Source organism: Nerophis ophidion, linkage group LG27 (assembly GCF_033978795.1).
Source record: "Nerophis ophidion isolate RoL-2023_Sa linkage group LG27, RoL_Noph_v1.0, whole genome shotgun sequence".
Classification (NCBI taxonomy): Eukaryota; Metazoa; Chordata; class Actinopteri; order Syngnathiformes; family Syngnathidae; genus Nerophis; species Nerophis ophidion.
The window spans coordinates 31,651,116-31,669,429 of NC_084637.1; the positions used below are offsets into that span (position 1 = coordinate 31,651,116).

General features: G+C 42.3%; 1 protein-coding gene and 1 long non-coding RNA gene across 3 annotated transcripts in view; one reads left to right on the forward strand and one right to left on the reverse strand.

Moving 5' to 3' along the window:
* Positions 1–18,314, forward strand: part of LOC133544230 (uncharacterized) — a 119,979-nt gene that overhangs the window by 32,721 nt on the left and 68,944 nt on the right. The gene's annotated exons all lie outside the window — the stretch shown is intronic.
* The window catches only part of LOC133544229 (rho GTPase-activating protein 6-like), a 124,781-nt gene that overhangs the window by 14,043 nt on the left and 92,424 nt on the right, over positions 1–18,314 (reverse strand). For both annotated transcript variants that reach the window (XM_061889375.1, XM_061889374.1), the window contains exons 4-9: positions 14,126–14,274; positions 13,916–14,044; positions 10,341–10,536; positions 10,178–10,233; positions 7,113–7,263; positions 6,894–7,042 (exon numbers count right to left, since the gene is read on the reverse strand). In XM_061889375.1, coding sequence (XP_061745359.1) covers positions 6,894–7,042; positions 7,113–7,263; positions 10,178–10,233; positions 10,341–10,536; positions 13,916–14,044; positions 14,126–14,274 — 830 coding nt within the window. The remainder of the gene's footprint in view (positions 1–6,893; positions 7,043–7,112; positions 7,264–10,177; positions 10,234–10,340; positions 10,537–13,915; positions 14,045–14,125; positions 14,275–18,314) is intronic.

Sequence of the window (18,314 nt, forward strand, 5' to 3'; positions counted from 1 at the left end):
CCTGCTCCCAGTGCCACCCACACTGGTTTAAATGTAACTTAGATATTGGGTTTCACTATGTAAAGCGCTTTGAGTCACTAGAGAAAAGCGCTATATAAATATAATTCACTTCACTTCACTAGCCATCACTAAAGTATCCATTGTACTCAGTGTATGTTTTGGTCGTTGAATTTCCTTTTCATGAATGGGAATTGGAAAAACAAGACAATGATTAGTTTATTTGAACGTCATTTTAAAGCGGTTTTATTTTGATTTTTTTCCTCCTTGAGGTCTGCATAACCTGTAATGGTGGTTACTTTTACTTACTCTATTTAGTCAAGTTTGATGTCTTCTCAGCTCTAGCCATCACTTAAGTATCCATTTTACTCAGTGTATGTTTTGGTCGTTGAATTTCCTTTTCATGAATGGGAATTGGAAAAACAAGACAATGATTAGTTTATTTGAACGTCATTTTAAAGGGGTCGTACTTTGATTTTTTTCCTCCTTGAGGTCTGCATAACTTTTAATGGTGGTGTCAGGCTTGTCCCTGACAGTTTGGTTTATGTCTTAGTTTTTCCTATGCATGTGTCTTTATTTCCTGTCAGCGCTCTTATTTTAAAGTTAAAGTACCAAATATTGTCACACACATACTAGATGTGGGGAAATTATTCTCTGCATTTGACTTATCACCCTTGATCACCCCCTGGGAGGTGAGGGGAGCAGTGGGCAGCAGCGGTGCCGCACCCGGGAATCATTTATGGTGATTATTTTGTCTGTTTCTTGTTTTTCCCCTCAGCTGCAGCTGATTGGCACCTGGCCACACCTGGTGTCAATCAGCCCGCTCCTATTTTTAACTGCTTTGTCCTCCAGTCAGGGCTGGATTATTGTCGTGCCGTGTCGTGTCAATGTCACCACTACCTGTCTTGTCGCTTGTACCTTTGTCTACTTCTGTTCACTCTGCCCATGCCAGTAAGTGTTTTTGTTCTCAGCCAAGTTTGTTATCCGCCTTGTGCGCGCCTTTTGTTGGTACCCTTTTGGTTTGTTCTTGTTTTAGTGTTTAATTAAATCATGTTTTCTTACGCAATGCTTGCCTCTTTCTCTGCATCTTGGGGTTCGTCACCAACACAATCTGACTGGTAGTTCTTTTAAGAGAAATTTTGCATAAATTATGTTTTAAAGACCATCTTTAAGCCGAAAAAAAAGACTTAAAACATACATTATTATGTTACGGTAACCGAAAGTTATTAATTAAAGACGAAACCTCAAACTGGCTTAGAGGGAAGAAATAAAAACATTGTGTTGTTGTATCCAACGTCAGAAAGACCAGATGATCATGGATAAGTATGTTTTCGTATACAAACGCAAGATACGACACCACACTCTTTGTTTTCCTTCGAACCAGTCAAGGGTCTCGTCTACAAAAAGCAATTTCCGGTACAAATGTCGGATTGTTCAAAAAACGTTTCTGCTGAGTGTGATTTATTTTTGTTATATAAGACAAAGTAAAAAACAAAACTTTTTGTTTATTAAAGTATTTTAGCCTTTTTTAGGTGCAAAAAGTCTCAGATACGATATTGCTTTGTTCATTTTAAGGAAAGACTGTATTCGAAAAGTATTTTTAATTATTTCTAATTAACTTTGGACGATTTACCGTACAGGTCAGACCTGGGCAAATTAAGGCCCGGGGGCCACATGCGGCCCGTTAAGCTTTTCAACCTGGCCTGCCTGACATTCCCAAATAATTGTTTTAGATGTTTAAGATGTAGAGCAGGGGTAGGGAACCTATGGCTCCAGAGCCAGATGTGGCTCTTTTGATGACTACATATGGCTCTCAGATAATTATATTTATATAGCGCTTTTCTGTAGTGACTCAAAGCGCTTTACAAAGTGACACCCAATATCTAAGTTACATTTAAACCAGTGTGGGTGGCACTGGGGGCAGGTGGGTAAAGCGTCTTGCCCAAAGACACAACGGCAGTGACTACGATGGTGGAAGCGGGAATCGAACCTGGAACCCTCAAGTTGCTAGCACGGCCACTCTACCAACCGAGCTAGGCCGAGTAACCGTGTAATACTCTTCCATATCAGTAGGTGGCAGTCGGTAGCTAATTGCTTTGTAGATGTGGGAAACAGCGGGAGGCAGGGTGCAGGTAAAAAGTTGTCTAATGCTTAAACCAGGGGTAGGGAACCTATGGCTCTAGAGCCAGATGACTACATCTGGCTCTCAGATAAATCTTAGCTGACATTGCTTAACACGATAAGTAATGAATAATTCCGCTAAGTTTCAAAAATAACGTTCAAATTATAAAACATTCTCAAGCATTTTAATCCAACCATCCGTTTTCTACCGCACCTGTTCAAGATGTGGCATTAATGGTAAGAAGTATTATATGTATTATTAGTTAACTTTTATAATAACAATGTTGTTAAAAAGAATAAGGGACTTACTATACTCTACAAATGTTGGTCATACTTAAAAATGCACAAATTTAGTTGTATTCAGTGTTGAAAAATGTTATATGGCTCTCACGGAAATACATTTTGAAATATTTGGTTTTCATGGCTCTCTCAGCCAAAAAGGTTCCCGACCCCTGATGTAGAGTGCACTCATGTTTTCTAATGACCGTAAGTTTTCAACGATACTAAGCGCCATGGCGTAGTGGGTAGAGCGGCCGTGCCAGAAACCTGAGGGTTGCAGGTTGGCTTCCCACCTATTGACATCCAAAAATCGCTGCCGTTGTGTCCTTGAGCAGGACACTTCACCCTTTGCCCCCGGTGCCGCTCACACTGGTGAATGAATGATGAGTGAATGATTGGTGGTGGTCGGAGGGGCCGTAGGCGCAAACTGGCTGCCACGTTTCCGTCAGTCTACCCCAGGGCAGCTGTGGCTACATATGTAGCTTACCACCACCAGGTGTGAATGAATGAGTATCTAACAATAGAAAAGCGCGATATAAATCTAATCCATTATTATTATTATTATGTTTTCTTACGCAATGCTTGCCTCCTTCTCTGCATCTTGGGGCTCGTCACCAACACAATCTGACAGGTGGTTCTTTTAAGAGAAATTTTGCATAAATTATGTTATAAAGACCATCTTTAAGCCGAAAAAAAAAGATCTAAAACATACGTAATTACATTACGGTAACTGAAAGTTATTAATTAAAGACGAAACCTCAAACTGGCTTAGAGGGAAGAAATAAAAACATTGTGTTGTTGTATCCAACGTCAGAAAGACCAGATGATCATGGATAAGTATGTTTTTGTATACAAACGCAAGATCCGACACAACACTCTTTGTTTTCCTTCGAACCAGTCAACGGTCTCGTCTACAAAAAGTAATTTCCGGTACAGGTTTGGGATTTAAAATTTTTTTTTTCTGCTGAGTGTTATTTATTTTTGTTATATAAGACAAAGTAAAAATCAAACCTTTTTGTTTATTAAAGTATTTTAGCCTTTTTTTGAGGTGCAAAAAGTCTCAAATACGATATTGCTTTGTTCCCTTTAAGGAAAGACTGTATTCGAAAAGTATTTCTAATTAACTTTGGACGATTTACCGTACAGGTCAGACCTGGGCAAATTAAGGCCCGGGGGCCACATGCGGCCCGTTAAGCTTTTCAATCTGGCCTGCCTGACATTCCCAAATAATTGTTTTAGATGTTTAAGATGTAGACCAGGGGTAGGGAACCTATGGCTCTCGAGCCAGATGTGGCTCCTTTGATGACTACATATGCCTCTCAGATAATTGTATTTATATAGCGCTTTTCTCTAGTGACTCAAAGCGCTTTACAAAGTGACACCCAATATCTAAGTTACATTTAAACCAGTGTGGGTGGCACTGGGGGCAGGTGGGTAAAGCGTCTTGCCCAAAGACACAACGGCAGTGACTGCGATGGCGGAAGCGGGAATCGAACCTGGAACCCTCAAGTTGCTAGCACGGCCACTCTACCAACCGAGCTATGCCGAGTAACCGTGTAATACTCTTCCATATCAGTAGGTGGCAGTCGGTAGCTAATTGCTTAGTAGATGTGGGAAACAGCGGGAGGCAGGGTGCAGGTAAAAAGGTGTCTAATGCTTAAACCAGGGGTAGGGAACCTATGGTTCTAGAGACGAAACCTCAAACTGGCTTAGAGGGAAGAAATAAAAACATTGTGTTGTTGTATCCAACGTCAGAAAGACCAGATGATCATGGATAAGTATGTTTTTGTATACAAACGCAAGATCCAACACCACACTCTTTGTTTTCCTTCGAACCAGTCAACGGTCTCGTCTACAAAAAGTAATTTCCGGTACAGGTGTCGGATTATTAAAAAAACCTTTCTGCTCAGTGTTATTTATTTTTGTTATATAAGACAAAGTAAAAATCAAACCTTTTTGTTTATTAAAGTATTTCAGCCTTTTTTTGAAGTACAAAAAGTCTCAAATACGATATTGCTTTGTTCACTTTAAGGAAAGACTGTATTCGAAAAGTATTTCTAATTAACTTTGGAAGATTTTCCGTACAGGTCAGACCTGGGCAAATTAAGGCCCGGGGGCCACATGCGGCCCGTTAAGCTTTTCAATCTGGCCCTTCGGACATTCCCAAATAATTGTTTTAGATGTTTAAGATGTAAAGTGTAGCTGCCATTGTGATGTGCACTCATGTTTTCTAATGACCGTAACTTTTCAACGTCATTCAATGGTTGGAATCTGCGCTTTTGAATAATATACCAGTTACTATGGTAATCTAGTTACTACTGTAATCTAATTAGTTACTATGGTCATATAATTAGTTACTATGGTATGGGGGTTCTTCCGAGGATGTCGTAGTCGTAGTGGTTTGTACAGTGCTTTGAGACATTTGTGATTGAGGGCTATATAAATAAACATTGTTTGATTGATAATCTACGTGACAGCAGCTCAGACGAGGCACCAAGCAGTGTGGGCGGGAAGTGTTTCCACAGACAGCAGAAGGAGATTTTCCCAACAAATTTCTAAAGCTTAGTGATATATCAGATATATCAGATTGTAGGTGAGGTTTATTTGGTACCCTTCGTGTTCATATCTCACTGTTTGTTGCGTTTCACTTGATTGTAAACTATGTCGATCGAAGGGGGGTGTGACGTTCATATTTTGTTAGTATTCAGTGTTTTATCGTTCATAGAAAAATTTGAAATTCCATAACATTTTTAGCATTCATCCATCCATCCATCCATCCATCATCTTCCGCTTATCCGAGGTCGGGTCACGGGGGCAACAGCCTAAGCAGGGAAACCCAGACTTTCTTCTCCCTAGCCACTTCGTCTAGCTCTTCCCGGGTGATCCCGAGGCGTTCCCAGGCCAGCCGGGAGACATAGTCTTCCCAACGCGTCCTGGGTCTTCCCCGTGGCCTCCTACCGGTTGGACGTGCCCTAAACACCTCCCTCGGGAGGCGTTCGGGTGGCATCCTGACCAGATGCCCGAACCACCTCATCTGGCTCCTCTCCATGTGGAGGAGCAGCGGCTTTACTTTGAGGTCCTCCCGGATGGCAGAGCTTCTCACCCTATCTCTAAGGGAGAGACCCGCCACCCGGCAGAGGAAACTCATTTCGGCCGCTTGTACCCGTGATTTTGTCCTTTCGGTCATGACCCAAAGCTCATGACCATAGGTGAGGATGGGAACGGAGATCGACGGGTAAATTGAGAGCTTTGCCTTCCGGCTCAGCTCCTTCTTCACCACAACGGATCGGCACAACGTCCGCATTACTGAAGACGCCGCACCGATCCGCCTGTCGATCTCACAATCCACTCTTCCCCCACTCGTGAATAAGACTCTTAGGTACTTGAACTCCTCCACTTGGTGCAGGGTCTCCTCCCCAACATGGCATTCCACCCTTTTCCGGGCGAGAACCATGGACTCGGACTTGGAGGTGCTGATTCTCATTCCGGTCGCTTCACACTCGGCTGCGAACCGATCCAGCGAGAGCTGAAGATCCCGGTCAGATGAAGCCATCAGGACCACATCATCTCCAAAAAGCAGAGACCTAATCCCGCGGCCACCAAACTGGAACCCCTCAACGCCTTGACTGCGCCTAGAAATTCTGGCCATAAAAGTTATGAACAGAATCGGTGACAAAGGCGGAGTCCAACCCTCACTGGAAACGTGTCCGACTTACTGCCGGCAATGCGGACCAAGCTCTGACACTGATCATACAGGGAGTGGACCGCCACTATTAGCGTTCAACCAGACATTATTGTAAGGTTTTGTATTAGTGTTACTAAAAATAAATTACCAGCCCCCCAGACACATTTTTTTTCTCTAAATGTGGCCTCCGAGTCAAAATAATTGCCCAAGTCTGGTATATAATATAACCTTGTGTTTATTACGCCATAGATTTGACTAATTGTCCTATCCATTTTCTACCGCTTATTCCCTTTTGGGGTCGCGGGGGGCGCTGGCGCCTATCTCAGCTACAATCGGGCGGAAGGCGGGGTACACCCTGGACAAGTCGCCACCTCATCGCAGGGCCAACACAGATAGACAGACAACATTCACACTCACATTCACACACTAGGGACCATTTAGTGTTGCCAATCAACCTATCCCCAGGTGCATGTCTTTGGAGGTGGGAGGGGCCTATCCCCAGGTGCATGTCCTTGGAGGTGGGAGGGGCCTATCCCCAGGTGCATGTCTTTGGAGGTGGGAGGGGCCTATTCCCAGGTGCATGTCTTTGGAAGTGGGAGGAACCCATGCATTCACGGGGAGAACATGCAAACTCCACACAGAAAGATCCCGAGCCTGGATTTGAACCCAGGACTGCAAGACCTTCGTATTGTGAGGCAGACGCACTAACCCCTCTGCCACCGTGAAGCCCCGACTAATTGTCCCATATGGACAAAATGTAACAAATCAGATTTGAGTATAAAATCGAAGTCAGCCCAAGGTGAGAGTTCACCTCTTGTCCATCCTTGTCCAGTCGGTCGTGGGCGTGGTCAGCCACGGTGGACAGGAACTCCAGGAGACGATGGAGAGTATCACTGTTGCATGCTGGGAGCAGGTAGACCAGAAGCTGGGTGACATTGTGCTGCTCCTCTGGATCCAACACTGCAACAACAGCAACCCAATCAGATGCCGAGCGTAGGTGTCCTGGGATGACATCCACTTCCTAGCCTACGTGTTGTGTTTATGAAGGCGGTGTAGAGCTCTTTGGTGAGGAGCGGGTCGGGCATGTCCCTGAGGAACTCTTTCAGCAAGGCGGCCACGTCGTGAACGCTGTGCTCCTCGTCTAATTGGACATCAAAGCCGCGGTCGAACTCCTCACGTAACTGAAGCAGAAACGAAAAAGTCAAGGATATGATGGATTTATGTTTTTAATCAAGTGTGTAAATATTTGTTTGAAAAACCACACTCCTGTCCAGAACATTAGGTACAGCTGCATATACAAACCCCGTTTCCGTATGAGTTGGGGAATTGTGTTAGATGTAAATATAAACGGAATACATCCATCCATCCATCCATTTTCTACCGCTTATTCCCTTTCGGGGTCGCGGGGGACGCTGGCGCCTATCTCAGCTACAATCGGGCGGAAGGCGGGGTACACCCTGGACAAGTCGCCACCTCTTCGCAGGGCCAACACAGATAGACAGACAACATTCACACTCACATTCACACACTAGGGCCAATTTAGTGTTGCCAATCAACCGATCCCCAGGTGCATGTCTTTGGAAGTGGGAGGAAGCCGGAGTACCCGGAGGGAACCCACGCATTCACGGGGAGAACATGCAAACTCCACACAGAAAGATCCCGAGCCTGGATTTGAACCCAGGACTGCAGGACCTTCATATTGTGAGGCAGACGCACTAACCCCTCTGCCACCGTGAAGCCAAACGGAATACAATGATTTGCAAATCCTTTTCAACCCATATTCAATTGAATGCACTACAAAGACAAGATATTTGATGTTCAAACTCATAAACTTTTCTTTTTTTGCAAATAATAATTAACTTAGAATTTCATGGCTGCAACAGGTGCCAAAGTAGTTGGGAAAGGGCATGTTCACCACTGTGTTACATCACCTTTTCTTTTAACAACACTCAATAAACGTTTGGGAACTGAGGAAACTAATTGTTGAAGCTTTGAAAGTGGAATTATTTCCCATTCTTGTTTTATGTAGAGCTTCAGTCGTTCAACAGTCCCGGGTCTTGTTGTCGTATTTTACGCTTCACACATTTTCGACGGGAGACCTGTCCGGACTGCAGGCTGGCCAGGAAATTACCCGATCTATTTTATTCCAAGCCCTGCGATGAGGTGGCGACTTGTCCAGGGTGTACCCCGCCTTCCGCCCGATTGTAGCTGAGATAGGCGCCAGCGCCCCCTGCGACCCCGAAAGGGAATAAGCGGTAGAAAATGGATGGATGGATGGATTTTATTCCAAAGCCATGCTGTTGTAACACGTGGCTTTTTGTTTTGATTGGTTGATACTTTTATTATTTGATTGCACAGTACAGTACATATTCCGTACAATCGACCACTAAATGGTAACACCCGAATAAGTTTTTTAACATGTTTAAGTCGGGGTCCACGTTATGGTCTCAATTCATGAGCCTATAACAATCATGGCTTAGCATTGTCTTGCTGAAATAAGCAGGGGCGTCCATGATAACGTTGCTTGAATGACAACATATGTTGCTCCAAAACCTGTTTTGACCATTCAACATTAATGGTGCCTTCACAGATGTGTAAGTTACCCATGCCTTGGGCACTAATACACCCCCATACCATCACAGATGCTGGCTTTTGAACTTTGCGCCTATAACAATCCGGATGGTTATTTTCCTCTTTGTTCCGGAGGACACCACGTCCACAGTTTCCAAATATAATCTGAAATGTGGACTTGTCAGACCACAGAACACTTTTCCACTTTGCATCAGTCCATCTTAAATGAGCGAGGGCCCAGCGAAGCCGGCGGCGTTCCTGGGTGTTGTTGATAAATGGCTTTCGCTTTGCATGGTAGAGTTTTAACTTGCACTTACAGAAGTAGCGACCAACTGTAGTTACTGACAGTGGTTTTATGAAGTGTTCCTGAGCCCATGTGGTGATATCCTTTACACACTGTTTGTTTTTGATGCAGTACTGCTTGAGGGATCAAAGGTCCGTAATATCATCGCTTACATGCAGTGATTTCTCTGAACCTTTTTGATAATTTTACGGACCGTAGATGGTAAAATCCCTAAATTCCTTGCAATAGCTCTTTGAGAAATGTTGTTCTAAAACTGTTCGACAATTTGCTTACAAAGTGGTGACCCTCGCCCCATCCTTGTTTGTGAATTACTTAGCATTTAATGGAAGCTGTTTTTATACCCAATCATGGCACCCACCTGTTCCCAATTAGCCTGCACACCTGTGGGCTGTTCCAAATAAGTGTTTGATGAGCATTCCTCAACTTTATCAGTTTTTATTGCCACCTTTCCTAACTTCTTTGTCACGTGTTGCTGGCATCAAATTCAAAAGTTATTGATTTTCTTCTATGTCCCACTCTCCCTTGTGGAGGGGGTCCGATCCGGTGGCCATGTACTGCTCGCCTGTGTATCGGCTGGGGACATCTCTGCGCTGCTGATCCGCCTCCGCTTGGGATGGTTTCCTGCTGGCTCCGCTGTGAACGGGACTCTCGCTGCTGTGTTGGATCCGCTTTGGACTGGACTCTCGCGACTGTGTAGGATCCATTATGGATTGAACTTTCACAGTATCATGTTAGACCCGCTCGACATCCATTGCTTTCCTCCTCTCCAAGGTTCTCATAGTCATCATTGTCACCGACGTCCCACTGGGTGTGAGTTTTCCTTGCCCTTATGTGGGCCTACCGAGGATGTCGTAGTGGTTTGTGCAGCCCTTTGAGACACTAGTGATTTAGGGCTATATAAGTAAACATTGATTGATTGATTGATTGATTTACAAACACAAAAATGTGTATCAGTTTGAACATCAAATATGTTGTCTTTCTAGCATATTCAACTGAATATGGGTTGAAAATGATTTGCAAATTGTTGTATTCTGTTTTATATTTACATCTAACACAATTTCCCAACTCATATGGAAACGGGGTTTGTAAAACAAATATAAGAAAATGACTGATTTTAGTTCTGAACACTGTCATGGGACCAATTGAGCTTGTAAGTTGGGGTAACTGTAGCTTCTCAAGCTAGTAGAAACAAAATATATCATGCATGAAGCAACACTAACCTGCCGAACTCTCTTCTTGGAGCTTCCAACTCTGAAAATTCCGACAGTCTGCAAACCTGAGGGTTAAAAAGGGGAAACAAAAAAAAGCCGTCATTATAATTGAAGCTTAATTAATTAAGGTTACTGCGGAAATGAAGCTTCGGTCTATTAAACAACGGCCTACCGTATTTCTCAATGTGTTGGCAGCAACTGTCGACCACACGGGGCACCTGCCGGTATATCGGGTTGAGGCTCAAGCGTTTGTCCCTTTGTTTCTCCTTCTTATTTGGTGTCTCGGCAGGCAGGGAGAGCTGCAGCGCCTCCAGCAGGCGAGACTGGTTGTCGTCCAGGTCAGTGATTGAATCCACTGACATCCCACCCTGAAGCCGAAACAAGCATTTAATATCCGAGAAGGTTGAGCTAAACCAGGGTTGTCCAAAGTGTGGCCCAATATTGATTCCAATGCACTCAAAGTTCGAGGTGGTTCGTAAAAACTGATCGCGTTATTCCCGAAATTGCATTAGATACTAAAATCCTCGTTTTTTCAACCTTTTCTTTTCGAAAGAATACAATAAAATTATCAACGGTTCGATATTTTGTCATTTTTCTTTAGTAAAAACAGTTTTATCCGACAAAGTCCACGCTGGTGTTGGTTTGGCAGTGTTCCTTGTCATCAAAGCTAATACTTAGCATTCTATTTTGTGTGCTTCTAAATATTTTACAGCCTTCTTCAACACATTTTGTAGTCTTACCGAGTCTACAAAGCACTTGCTGTCTTTGTTTTACTGCTGGCTAGCTGCTAAGCTAGTGGAGCTAAGCTAGCCCTGGTCTGAAACCCTCACTCCGAAGACTAATAAATCGACTTGGTGAAGGAAAAACCCAACGATACCTTTGTGTTCTTTTTGCACCCTTTCATGGAGAGGTTGTCTCTGCTAGAGGGTTGGGTCCGACAGTTAGAGCAACTCCGTAACTTCAGATGCCGCTAGCGTTAGCCGTATTGAGCTGACTAGCCTAGTCAGTAGCAGCCCTACTGTAAATGGCCTACAAACTACAGCTAAGACTTTGCTTGCTAGCTAGTCCCACACCCCAGTTCACCAGCCAAAAGAAATAATAAAAAAATTATAATCAACAGATCAGAAGTGGATCCTGAGATTTATGCGTTTAAAGTAAAAATAATATGTATTACTATACGACTTATGTTTAATGATTTTCTGAGTTTGGCTCTTTGGATCGCTGAAACCTTTTAGTCTGACTAGGGTTGTAACGGTACGTGTATTTGGATTGAACCATTTCGGTACGGTTTTGGTTCGGTACGGTGTACCGAACGAGTTTCTAAGCTAAAGTCTTAACAAGCTGCTTTGCTTCTTCTGCCTCTGTCTCAGCACCCAGCATTGTCCCACCCACACAACCATCTGATTGGTTACATATATAGCGGTAACAGCAGTGCGTATTCAGAGCGGTAACAGCCAATCAGCAGTGCGTATTCAGAGCGCATGTAGTAAATGCTTCAGATGAGCATAAGGCAGCGTACTCTCCCCAATTGATAATAAACACCTCCCAGTCAACTACTACTAACATCACTATAAGCCCGCTGACCTTCTAGAAACTTAAACTGCAGCTCAACTCGCTCGCAGTTCTGGCTTGAGGTGAAGGCTAATTAGCTTTCAGCGTAACATTAGCTCATTTTGCGGTGTGTATGTGTTTTACAGACAGACAAGTTTTGAATGGCAGGGTCCCTGCTATCACATTTTGATAAAAATATAACTTTTACATAATAAAAATCAACTACAGGCTTCCCAAATTCTGTGATAAATTAATGGTGAGTTGACTTGAAACTGTTTAATGTTGCACTTTTTATATGTAGAAGAAAAGTTTTGTCATTTTATTTAATCTGAGCAAAAATTTGAGGCAGTTTAATGTTGATTAACGTGGGCATAATTATTATAGTGTTCCCAATGTTAAAATGATGAAGCCATTGTTTACAAATTTGGTAAATAAATAACCCAAAAATATATATTTTGTTGTTTCCTTACTGTACCGAAAATTAACCGAACCGTGACCTCTAAACCGAGGTACATCCTGAACCAAAATTTGTGTCTACCCTTACACTAAGTCTGACTCTTTCAAAAATATTCAATCAGAAGCAGTTTTGTTATGAATTATTCACCTATTTAATTTTCTAATTACTTGACATCAAATATTACATTTTGAAAAATATTTTGGGGAAAATATTGCATATTTTGTGTTTTTGCCAAATTAAAACGGGTTTTCTTGATTTATAAAAAAAAAAAAAGAGGTATAAAACCCATTCAAAAAATAAAAAACTATGGCAACAGATTTGAAATGGATCAATAGATATTTAGGTGATGGAAAGAAAATGATGACTTATTTTAAACACTTGAATGACTGAGACCTTGCAACAGGGGTGTCCAAAGTGCGGCCCAGGGGCCATTTGCGCCCTGCGGGTAATTTTTTTTGTGGCCCTAAGCACATTCTAAAAAATATGTTAAAAAAAAAAAAAATACATAAATAAATAAATAAATAAAAAAAATAAAAACACAGAAAAAGTGGTATAAAAGAGCAAACAGGTGAAATGTGACAAGAAAATGTTGCAATGTTTACTCTACTAACACAAAGCTGCCATGCAGGCTGATATTTTCTTAAAAAAAAAAAATAATTAATCAAAATCAATGTCACATTAAATATTCCACTTTGAGATATTTTTGGGGGAAAATGTAGCATATTTTGTATTTGCCATATAAAAAAACAAAGTTATTTTTTTTTTCTAAAGAAAGGCTTAAGAAGAACAATCAAAAAACATAAACAACAATAAAAGTTATAATTGACAGATGGATCTGAAGTGGATCTCAAGACAATTGTGTTTAAAGTAAACAGTAAAGAAAGAAAAAGTTTATTTTTAATGAGTAGGACCCTTTTGGATCCCCAATAATTTTAGTGCGATTTTTTTTTTTTTTTTGTGTCATTGCTAAAAAAGAATAACAAATTGAAATCAATGGTGCTATGTGTTGACATTTTTAAGGCTCCAATTATTCTATAATCTCAAATATTCCACTTTCAAATTCTATTGGGGGAAACTATTAATAAATAAATGATAAATGGGTTGTACTTGTATAGCGCTTTTCTACCTTCAAGGTACTCAAAGCGCTTTGACACTACTTCCACATTTACCCATTCACACACACATTCACACACTGATGGAGGGAGCTGCCATGCAAGGTGTCAACCAGCACCCATCAGGAGCAAGGGTGAAGTGTCTTGCTCAGGACACAACGGACGTGACGAGGTTGGTTCTAGGTGGGATTTGAACCAGTGACCCTCGGGTTGCGCACGGGCACTCTCCCACTGCGCCACGCCGTCCCATATTTGCATATTTTGTGTTTTTTTTCCCCATAACAAAACAGGGTTTTCTTTGACGAAAAGGGCATACAACTTAAATCTTTAAAAACGTTATATTGACAGATAGACCTAATGTTGATCTAGAGATTTAAACCTTGAATAACAATAATACAAAATAATGACACATTTTAAATTTTTTTTTTTGACCAAAATCCTTTGGGGTCCCTGGGATCAAACCTGAGTGGAGGCCTGAATGTATATTTTTACACATATATTGTTTTTAGAAATAATAACATATCAAAATGGCCCACGCTTGCTTTCAATTTTCAGTGTGTGGCCCTCAGTGGAAAAGTTTGGATACCCCAGATCTAAACGGACATAAAACACACCCGACTCGCTCACCCGTCTGTGCACTCGCGGTGCAGCCTCAGGTGTGTTGGGCGACGTGGACTCATTGGCTGTCTCCGATGTGGAGCTCAATGAGGAGTTGCTGCTGGAGAGCTCCTTATTAGACGGCCGCTTCGTGGCAAACTGTTGGCGACGCAATAGTTAGTATGTTTAATGACCGGAGTCTGCGGATTTCAAAACGAGATGCTGGTGCTTATTATTGACCTGCAGAATGGAGGAGACGAGGTCGGACGAGTCCTTGTGCTCCTCTCGCTGCGGCGGATCCTGGCGGAAGCCGTCCTGGCGCTGCCTGTGCGTCCTGTCGTTGCCGATGACCTGCGAGAGGGGTATACTGAAGGCTTGAGGGACGCCTTCTGGGAGACACAAAAAGAAGGAGCCGTGAAGGTAGATGACGAAGCTGCACGACAAAAATCCCACAATGCTTTAGCAGCAGAGAGAAAAAGGCTCGGACTAGGGCTCGGCGATATTGCCTTTTTTTAATATCGCGATATGTTTAGGCCATATCGCGATATACGATATATATTGGGTAGGGCTGGGCAACGATTAAAAATGTTAATCGAAGTTAATCGCACTATTTCTCTGATTAATCGCGATTAACCGCATTGTATACGCCAGGGGTGCCCACACTTTTTCTGCAGGCGAGCTACTTTTCAATTGACCAACTCGAGGGGATCTACCTCATTTATATATATCATTTATATTTATTTATTTATGAAAGAGACGTTTACAAAAATAAGTTAAATGTGTTTAATGATAATACAAGCATGTGTAACACATATAGATGTCTTTCTTTCACGAAGACAAGAATATAAGTTGGTGTATTACCTGATTCTGATGACTTGCATTGATTGGAATCAGACAGTAATGATGATAACGCCCACATTTTCAAACGGAGGAGAAAAAAAGTTGTCCTTTCTGTACAATACCACATGAAAGTGGTTGGTTTTTGGCATCTAATTCATCCAGCTTCCATACACTTTACAAGAAAACCATTGGCGGCAAATTCCGTAGCTTGCTTGATTGACATTCACGGCACCCGAGGGTCTTGTGAGATGACGCTGGATGCTGCCAGTTCATTATTATGAAAAAATGACAGAGAGGAAGGCGAGAAACACTTTTTATTTCAACAGACTTTCGCGCCGTCCCTTCCGTCAAAACTCTAAAGGCCGACTGCACATTTCCTATCTTCACAATAAAAGCCCTGCTTCATGCGGCCTGCGCTAACAAAATAAGAGTCTCGGAAAGCTGGCGTGCACAAGTGATGTGCACGCCAGCTTTCTGAGGGATCGCTTGTGCACGCCAGTTTTCCCAGACTCTGTATTTAGTTAGCGCAGGCAGCATGAAGCAGGGCTTTTATTGTGAAGATAGGAAATGTGCAGTCGGCCTTTAGAGTTTTGACGGGAGGTACGGCGCGAGAGTCTGTTGAAATAAAAAGTGTTTCTCGCCTTCCTCTCGGCCATATTTTCATAATAATGATCTTGCAGCAGCCAGCGTCATCTCACAAGACCCTCCGGTACCGTGAATGTCATTTAAGTGACGTCTTGGTGAAGATTGATGATCACTCATTTTTAGGTCTATTTTTTTTAAAAGCCTGGCTCGAGATCGACTGACACACCCCCCGCGGTCGACTGGTAGCTCGCCATCGACGTAATGGGCACCCCTGGTATACGCAAAGCCCAATAATGAATTCAAAAGTAGTGTGTTGTGCACCTTTATTGGAATATTCTCCCACATGAACAAAAGCGCCAAAACATTTGTTGTGCAAACACAATTTAAATCAGTCCTTGTTAAACAGTAGCAGTTAAATAGCATATTTTATGAAAATCAACTCAAAAAATGTAAATACAAACATTTAAGCTTATTGCCACTGCCAGGGTATTTAAGTTATCCTGTTTGTTATGGAAAATAAATATAATCTACATACAAATCTCTGAGCCACAATCATAACATCTGAACAGGCAATTTCTGAGGTAACAGCAGAAACATTTTTTTTATCAGGTATCTTATGTTTGAAAAACCTATATTATAGGTAGTGGGCTGTTTTAGGGAATTTTTGATCAAATTATCCGTAGTAGCAATATTAATAATGTTGTGTTTATTCTGCGTAGTGCACTTAAAATAATTATGACCATATCTAGGAATTGATATGATGGGAATTTTCCGATTGTTTGCTTGGTGCTTTGATTAAATGAACGCATCATATTCATGGTACTATATTGGGATGTTATGAGCCAGGGAAAAAAAGAACTACCCTACCCAGCATGCAACAGGAGTGAGGAGCATGCGCGGTAGCCCGGTATAGGTTGTGTCGCCATGACGGCATCTTGTATGTTGTGATATGCACGCTCTGAAAGCAAACGTTAAGAAGTCAGCCAACACTCCTGGTCTGCATTATTCATAAATAGACAGACAACACATATACTCCGCTGCTTCACAGGCCGCTGGATGTAGCCGGCAAAGTATTCCCATGCTAGCTAGCCGGTCTAGCAAGCACGCCTCATTCAGTCCAAAACGGCCCGATCTATCCACATCCAGAATTGTCTGGCGGTCGGAAGTGATCCCGGAGTGACCACGCTGTAAGCCAGCCAGGAAATTTGCAGAATTGTCCGGTATTTTTGCCAAATGTTCCATCTGTACCAAGAGCCCCTCCACGCCGGGCGACGCCATCTTGTTAAGAAAAGGCGTTAACAAAATAAAAGCATGTAAACAACACAAGCAAATGTGCGATAAAATAATTGTCGGCGTTAATAGATTGATGAATTAACTCGTAATTAACGCATTAATTTGCCCACCCCTAATATTGGGATATTTTGCCTTGACACATATAATGACAGCAGTATGATGATTCTATGTGTCTACATTCAAACATTCTTCTTCATGCTGCATTAATATATGCTACTTTTCATGCAGAGAGGGAAATCACAGCAAAAAAAAGTATTTATTAAACAGTTATTAAGTGTCAAATAAAAATGAGCTGCATAATAGGAAGTCAAATAGTATTCGTCCTTCACTATGTGGTAGGTAACTCATGGACGTTTATCAATTCTCTTCATTCTCTAGAGCAGGGGTAGGGAACCTATGGCTCTAGAGCCAGATGTGGGTCTTTTGATGACTGCATCTGGCTCTCGGATAAATCTGAGCTGACATTCCTTAACACGATAAATAATGAATAATTCCACTTGTAATCACAGTGTTAAAAATAACGTTCAAAATATAAAACATTCTCATGCTTTTTTATGTTCACGAAGTTGCGTTAATGGTAAGTAGTCATTTATTTATTATTGGTTAGTGTGCGGCTTGCCCTCCTGGGGGTTCTTCAGACCACCAAGCACCGACATGAGAGCACTTTTCAGGGTTACATTGTTTTATTTTTCAATAAGTCTCTCAGTTGCTTTCCAACAATTGTATTTTTCGTTCTCGCATGCGCTCTGGCTCCAGCCCCGACCCCCGTCTCTCCTCCTGGCTGCTGCTCATAACAGAGCGACAGGTGATTAGATAACAAGGCCCAGGTGGGCCATCTACGCACCTGTCGCTGATTTCGAGGCCGGTCCTGGGACACCCAAGCTTGCTGCAGGCCCACAGGCCACACCCCCACCACAGTTAGCTTCAGAATAACAATGTTATTACAAAGATTAAGAGACCTATTATACTCTAGAAATGTTGGTCTTACTTAAAAATGCACGCGCTTAGTTGTGTTCGGTGTTAAAAAAATATTATGTGGCTCTTACGGAAATACATATTGAAATATTTGGCTTTCATGGCTCTCTCAGCCAAAAAGGTTCCCGACCCCTGATCTAGCGAGTGACTTTTCAAATGATGCTACATATTAGCAGTAGTGCTATTTTATTTATAGCAACGCTTTTGCCCCACACTTGACAAATTACGGTTGTCTGTTCGACATCTTCCCGCTTGAAGCCGAACCACCGCCAGACGATGGACCCCCTGCTGTTTTATTGGGAATTAAAGGCCTACTGAAAGCCACTACTACCGACCACGCAGTCTGATAGCTTATATATTAATGATGAAATATTAACATTGCAACACATGCCAATACGGCCGGGTTAGTTTACTAAATTATAATTTTAAGTTTCCCGCTGAGTTTCTTGTTGAAAATGTCGTGGAATGATGACATTTTTGTGTTTGTGACGTCTCGGGTTGTAGCGGACATATTAGCCCAGCACCACTTACGGATAAAAGTCGTCTTTTTTCATCGCATAATTACACAGTAATTTGGACATCTGTGTTGCTGAATCTTTTGCAATTTGTTCAAATAATGGAGACGTCAAAGAAGAATGCCGTTGGTGGATTGCAGCTGCCTTTAGCACCGAAACACAGCCGGTGTTTCTTTGTTTGTTGTGAAGCTTTAACACAGAGCGGTCAAGCGAACATGTTT